The following is a 7,342-nucleotide window of genomic DNA, read 5'->3' on the forward strand; positions in this document are numbered from 1 at the left end:
CACACACACACACACACACACACACACACACACACACACACACACACGCGCGCGCGCACGTCTCTTGGTGCCTGCTTGTTTGGTTTGTCTTCCCCCTTGGGAAGTCAGGACGCTGATGTCAGCCCAGGAGCCAGCGTCCTGCTCAGGGACTGAGCTGTCCCCTGTTGTACCTTCTGGGAGCCTCCTTACCTACCTGAGCTTTGACAGGAGGCCCCAGCCAGGCCTTGGCATTAGTTCCCATTTCTTTAGGTTATTTCAGCCAAGGTGATTAAAGAACTGAGGTTCCCCAGCTGACACCGATCCCTTAGGGCCCCATCTGGTAGCACCTGCTCCCATTAGGATTTGTGGAGACATATTCCCTGCCTTCATATCACTTACTACCTGCAACAGACAAGGCATGTACTTGTCCACACAAGGCAGTTAAAAAAAATATTGTATCAAGTGCTAAGTGAACTAGCTACTTTTTCTTTGAACACATCTCTCTGCGTCATATGAACTGCCCAACATCTTGGCTCTTCTCTAAAAGAATAGATTGACATCCTTGTAAATATGAAAGAAGCCTATCTTGGTTTGCCTCTTACTACCTGGTATCTTGGACAACTCCTTGAATTTTCTCCTCTGGAAAAGAAAGGGGCTGAGCCAAGCTCAAAGGCCCCTTCCAACCTCCAGTGCTATTATTTTAAAAAGATTTTAATATTGACAGCTGTGGGAAGACACAGACTAGGAAATCTGTGCTTAGTCCAAGAGAAAGAGTGAAGGTAGCCGGTGAGGATGGTATCCCCAGGGACACGACAGAAGTCCATTGTGTGTGTTGTAGGTGAAGTGGACAGCTCCTTGTTAGCATTTGGGGTCAGACTTTCCCTAGGATCTAATGCAAATAAAATCTCCAGCCAAGGGGTCAGCCTTCATTTCTCACCTTGATTTAGGAGGTAAACTCTAAGCTATGAACAGTGAAGGCAAAAGCCCATGGAAGTGGGTTTGGAGAAGGTGATGAACCATGAGTCAGGAGGCAGGTACATAAGGAAGCTCCAAGAAGACTGAGTCTTCCAGGTAGACATGGATTTCTTTGCTGTCTCTTCCTCTAGGTTTTGATCTCTGTGAAGTTGGCCAGGAAGAGGTGATTCTAAAAACTGGAAAACAAGCAAATCGACGAACCATCCATTTTGCTCTCCAGTCCCTGCTGTCTCTCTTTGGTAAGATGGGGCCCACTTGTCACACATACTGGGAAAGCAGCCCCTTCTGACCACCCAGATGTGTCAAACCTCAGGGACCATTTCTGGCCCTCAGACGGGTTTCCTAATGTGTCTGGATTTGTTCTTTGGCTTGTATCCCATAATACTTAAATGCATTTTCATTAAGTGCTCATATTTTTTAAAACATTGTAGAAAGCACTGCTTTCATTTCTCATGTCATCTTCCTTGCAGATCGCTCCTTACACAGGTACGGTTCTGTCCATGCAGGCACATGCCCCTCCCCCCACACACACACTGGTGCTTATTAGTATGAAAGGAAGTCCCAAGCACCCCCAGGGTTGGTCCTAAGCTGTAGCTTGAATGTGGGCTTCTGGGACTAATGGACGCTGGTTCTGTTTAGATTCCACAGAGCTCCCCAAGCGCCTCAGCCTGGACAGCTCTTCCTCGCTGGAGTCTCTGGCATCTGCTCAGTCCATCTCCAACCAGGCCCCCTTGGGGTATCCAAACCCCCCCTTTTCCCCAACTTGCCCTGAGAGTGTGGCGTCTGATGCCATCTCCGTGTACAGCCTGAGCTCCATTGCTTCTTCCATGAGTTTTGTGTCCAAGCCAGAGGGCACCCTAGAAGGTGTCGGGTGCAGAGGACGGCAGGACGGGGAGAAGGCCAAGAACCCTTACCCCCAGCGGCCTTCAGCCCCGAGAAGCCAGCTGTCTCCACAGAGCAGTGCTCCGGGCAGCAAAGAGGAAGAAGAATATGAAGGATTTTCCATCATTAGCAACGAGCCTTTGGCAACCTACCAAGAAAATGTAAAAGTGAGATTTTCACCAGATCCCCAACAGCCCAAAGCTGGGACTCCTGGGGGCGTTAAGATATCTGTCAGCTCCAAAGGGAGCATAAGTACCCCCAATTCTCCTGTTAAAATGACTCTTATTCCCAGCCCAAACTCACCGTTCCAAAAAGTTGGGAAACTTGCAAGTTCTGATACCGGAGAGTCCGACCAGTCTAGCACTGAAACCGATAGTACTGTTAAATCCCAAGAGGAAAACCATGCAAACCTTGACCCTCAAGAACTGGCCCAGAAGATTCTGGAAGAGACGCAGAATCACCTCCTCGCCATAGAGCGCCTCCAGCGCAGCGGCAGCCAGGCAGCCCAAAGCGCCCACGCGGAAGGTGGGGCTTCCACCCCGAGCAGCGGCCCGTGTGCCTTCAGAGCTTCCGAGAGCAGCGCGTTCAGCCGGCCCCTCATCTCCAGCCAGAGGAGCCAGCGCTCATCCCCAGTGACGGGGCGCCCCAAGCCCCCCACGAGGAGCTCGTCCCTCCAGAAGGTGAGCTCGGAGGCGTCGCCCAAGGAAGGCGCGAGCCAGCACAGCGGCCGGCCCTCCCCGAGCACGGACTCCCCCAGCTCTTTGACAGACCAGCCTCACTTTAAGTTAAAGTACCCCAGCTCTCCCTACAGCTCCCACATCTCCAAGTCTCCGAGCTCAGGGCGTCAGTCCCCGGCTGGCAGCGCCCCTTCGCCCGCTCTGTCTTATTCTTCGGCGGGCTCGGCGCGCTCCAGCCCCGCCGACGCCCCCGATCTGGACAAGCTGAAGATGTCGGCCATCGACGAGAAGGTGCAGGCCATCCATAACCTGAAGATGTTCTGGCAGAGCGCCCCGCAGCCTCCCCCGGGCCCCGTGAAGATATTCCGCGGGGCCCCGGGCACCATGACCTCCCAAAGGGACGTGCTGAATCTGCTAAACTTATCCCCCCGCCACCGCAAGAAGGAGGAAGGCGTGGACAAGCTGGAGCTCAAGGAGCTGTCCCTGCAGCAGCAGTCGGCGTCGCCACCCGCCAACCCTCCCAATGGCCACAGACGCTCGGACACCGCCGCCCTGTCCCCCTCCCCGGGGCCAGCCGGCGGCCCCCCGGGGGCCATGCGCCCCTTGAGACTGCCCTCGGGCAACGGCTACAAGTTCCTCTCTCCGGGGAGGTTCTTCCCATCCTCCAAATGTTAAAGTGTCTCTCGTACCAGTCCACTCCAGTCACAGCCCCGTAGGGGGCCGTGGGTTCGCTTCTGCCGACTTGCCTTGTTTTGCTAAAGACGTGCCGAGCTCTGTGATGGGCGCTGCCCCGGCGAGCCGCCATTCCCTGGAGCAGGGCCCGCGAGCTCCACTCAACTTCCCATCCACCCAAAGCCAGGCTGCGCCGGCGGCCAGGGCCCGGGATCTTAGGGAAGGGGGCTCCACACCACTCAGCAAATGGGAACCTTCTCATCCTTGGTAGGACTCTGCAGCGGGATTTTTATACAGACATTGTTCATGCTCTGGGGTGGGAGGGGAGAGGAAAGCGAGCACCTATTTTGCTAAGAGGTGTACATGCCATACCTTTTGTATACAAATACAGATCGATTTTTGTAAGGCCTCCAGGTGCTGGCTGCAGCGGTATATATACATTTTTCTTAGTCAATTAGCCAAAAATAGAATTATGGTAAGAAGATGCCAATGATCTGTAATTAAATTATAGAGTTTTGGGTCTCATAGTCTTGTAATTTCACAGCAACAATGCAATAATTCAGGTTCAAACTGTGCTTACACTCTGAACTTTTGTCAGTCACTAACTATCTCTTGAGATGTCCCTTTGGGCCCCATTGTCAGCCAAACTTGAATTTGCTCAAAATTCAAGAATCAACTTTAGCCAGGCATTTTAGAGCTATGCAAATATGATGAAAATGCAACTTTTATGCTTTTGAAACATTTTGGGCCTTTTTTGTACTTGGGTAACTAGAAACAACTCGGTTTTATTATTAATAATAATGATAACACTTTACATTTATACAACACTGTTGTTTTTTAAAGCTCAAAACGTTTTCTAAAAAGTGTCTAAAATTTTTGAATGCTCATCGACAAATAGAAGAAAAGTGGTTTGAATTCCTCCATTTTGTTAGAAGCAAAAGAAAGTTGTTTGGCTCAGTAGGCGTAACCAGAGGAGTGTGGTGTTCCAGTCCCTGCCCCCACTCTAGCACACCCCCCTCTCTCCCTGGTTACTTCAAGGTCTCTTTCTTCGGACTCCAAGCCTCCCAGATTCCACGTGATCTGTCCATTGACAGGGTCAGGATTCACACAGTGTAGAATGGGCTGCTGTGGAACACTCTTGTCTCACTCTTTCCCAGGAGAGGTTCCCTGCCGCATGTCACAGGGCACTCATTTGTTTGCCCATGAGATGCCCCTGTATCTGGCACATCCATCAGAATGGAGCAGGAGGGAGAGATGGGAGGAAGTGTTTCTGTAGCTCCAAGGTCACTATTGGAGGAGAGAGGAGGTACCCTACTGAAGGGATATTAGCTAGAGATTATATGCATTAGTCAAGAAAAGAAATGCCCCCAGGTCATCAGGTCAATGTAGTGTTAAGGCAGAGAATTTAAATATGCTAATGAGTGAGAATCCCATCATTGTCCTTCTCTTTGGACCTCACACAAGACGTTGGGCACCGTCACCCCAGACACAGGGAGACCTTGTGCTAGTTGGATGGGGGCCTCCAGTTGAGATGCCTGAGTACCTTTACTTCTCGCACTGAATCACTTTATGCCCATAAACAAGCCACTTAGCCTGACTGTGCCTCATTTTATCCATTTGCAAAGTGGATGGAATAACATTGGCCTGATTCTTTTTTTTTTTTTTCACACTAAGAAGTCTTCAGAAAAAGCGAGTCCGAGAAGTGCAAGGTAGAGAGCTGGTCATTTTAAATTCTCCTCCGGAACACAATCCATGTAGGGTTTTGTTGTTTTGGTCTTTGCATGTAAAGTAACCGTAGCCATGTCAATGAATGCAAACTCTAACTCCTCAAATATGAAGGCACATGTTTTGTAAGGACTCAAGCAACAGATGAAGTTGGTGGGGATGATCTTCAGTGAGAAGAGAAACCCCAGGCACAGATAAAAGCCAAATTTGTAGCACTGTGTGTTTGGCTGACCAGATGAGATCTGAAACATCCAAAAATTAGTGTGAAAGTCAAGAGAGGTTGTCATGTGGGCCTTTGGTCGTATGGCTGTCTCCCCTGCCATCCTCTCGTTACCCACTCCTCCCTAAGCCATGGACCGAGCACCAAAATAAGGAGTCACTGCCCCTCCCCTCACCAGAAGGGACAGGCCATCTGGGGGAACGCCAATGACCGCTGCAATTGTTTCCAATGGAAATAATACCTGCTGTTAACCTAGCCAGCTAAGAGCCCTGTGGTTAAGCATCACAGCTTATGTTTGAGGCCATTGTCCTGGGCAGCAGTCCCATGGATGGAGACGGTTTTCATGGTTAGTAGCCAAAATGGTGTATGCAACTCTTTGCCCCCGATGAAAACTTCAGATGTGAAATTCAAAGTCATGAAAGAAGAACGGGAACATTTCCAGATAATGCCATAGAATCGGGGTCACTTGGCTCCCTTTACAGAGCTTCCTTCCCAGAAATTTTACACTGGTAAAAATGAGTATAAAGTCATGAAATACAGTTGAGTTGCTAATATAAAGTAAGCTTGGGATGAAGTATGCAACTTAGACAGCATGAAGATTTGGCATTGACCAAGACGGTTGTGTGTAAAGGATGAAAACAAACTCTAATGTGTGACATTGTCATACTGTGTACATGATTGACTGGCGTTAATGTGAATTCCGAGCCTACATTTCCCCACGAGGACAGCAGTCCCCTTGCCCTCCTTCCTTGGGTGGGGCACGATGAGCCCCAGCACATGACAGGTACCAGATTGGGGGACCGAAATTCACGGAGAGAATTGTATTTTCCATTTTGTGAATCGTGGCATTTGGATGGGGTTTTTTTGGTTTGTTCGTTTGTTTGTTTAAAGCCAGAAAGGTGAAATGCCCTTCCTGAATTATGCTTATACCAATTGCAAATTATAATGTCACTGAATAAGCAATGCAGGTCTGCTCCTCCCGATAAACTTAGCCCAGAGACCAAACTGAGACAGTAAGACTACAGTACTTGCTGTTCCACACATTTGGGTTTTTTTTTTTTTTACCTATATCCTGCTTCTGCCAAGTCAAGTGTCTTGGTATTCCAGTGATTTTTGAGCAGAGTGAAACTAGTAAGAATCAGCCTCAAAAAATAAAAATAAAAACCTCCCCATTTGACTCAGACCAATGTATCTCAGTGACAGATTTCTCTCTTTACTCCCCAATTGAATAAATGGCACACAATGAAAACTGCCAGGATAAAACTGTGATAATAAATCGCTGCTCGTTGCGGGTGGGCGTGCTCTGTCTCCTGTGTGTCTCCCTGTCTAACCTGTCTATACAAAGCCCACAGAGAGAACTGTTTCCAGTTCAGGTTGAAGTAATCATCAGGAATGTTTTTAGTAAATAGGAGAAAAGTGTAAGCGGAGTCACATTCATAGCCCACTTTGCTGTTTTGTCTAAAGAGACTGTCCATGTGGTTTGTGAACTGAGCCCTTGTTTCTGCCAGATCCTTCAAAGATGTTCAGCTCGAGGATGGTCACTGGTCAATGGGAGTCCGTCTCCAGACGTAGCAGCCCCTCCTTGTATGCAGTGTTAGCCATGTTCGGCCTGCGTGGACTTTTTTTGTTTGTAAATTACACTCCGTGTTTCCAGACAGCATTAAACTTTTTATATTATGAAATTTACCATGTAAAAAGAATTTCATATTTTTATTGAAATTGCTAAGGCATTTGGCCTTCTCCCTTTGTGATTTCAGTGTCTATTAAAAGCATGAGCTCTCTCACTTCTCGTTGTCATGTTCTGTAATACTCTGTGTGCTCTCCAGAGTTCTAGGTGCCCTCTGAGTAGCCAGCAGATAAGCCTGTGAACACTGATGCCAACTCTTAAATTTCTTCTGACTTTGAGCCTTCCTTTGCACCACAGGATCTGGCCTCTGTAAAATTTCCTGTTGCTCCAAATACCATCACTGGGTTGCAGCATATTTAAAGCTGAGCTAATGCCACTCCCATCAGCAGAAATAGAAATTGAATTCCTAATATGTCCTAGAAACTATACTTGGGTGAAGGGGGCTATTCCTGCCATTGAGAGACTGCCAGGGAGACAGGGCCTACCTATGTGTTACAAGCCGGCATTAGATCAGATGGAAGATCATGATGACAAATTCAACTGGAGCTTAAAGGAGAGGAGAATTGGATGCTCAGGACTAAATCT

General features: G+C 48.5%; 1 protein-coding gene across 2 annotated transcripts in view; it reads left to right on the plus strand.

The window, feature by feature from the left end:
- TTC28 (tetratricopeptide repeat domain 28) overlaps positions 1–6,914 on the plus strand; it is a 712,524-nt gene extending 705,610 nt beyond the window's left edge. For both annotated transcript variants that reach the window (XM_069081377.1, XM_069081378.1), the window contains 2 exons: positions 1,086–1,193; positions 1,594–6,914. In XM_069081377.1, the coding sequence (XP_068937478.1) occupies positions 1,086–1,193; positions 1,594–3,188 (1,703 nt within the window). In that variant the 3' untranslated portion in view covers positions 3,189–6,914. The remainder of the gene's footprint in view (positions 1–1,085; positions 1,194–1,593) is intronic.
- Positions 6,915–7,342: the final 428 nt, after the last annotated feature.

This window comes from Petaurus breviceps, unplaced genomic scaffold, assembly GCF_028583685.1.
Source record: "Petaurus breviceps papuanus isolate PSGF00001 unplaced genomic scaffold, PetGlider_PUasm1.0 99, whole genome shotgun sequence".
In the NCBI taxonomy this organism is placed as follows: domain Eukaryota; kingdom Metazoa; phylum Chordata; class Mammalia; order Diprotodontia; family Petauridae; genus Petaurus; species Petaurus breviceps.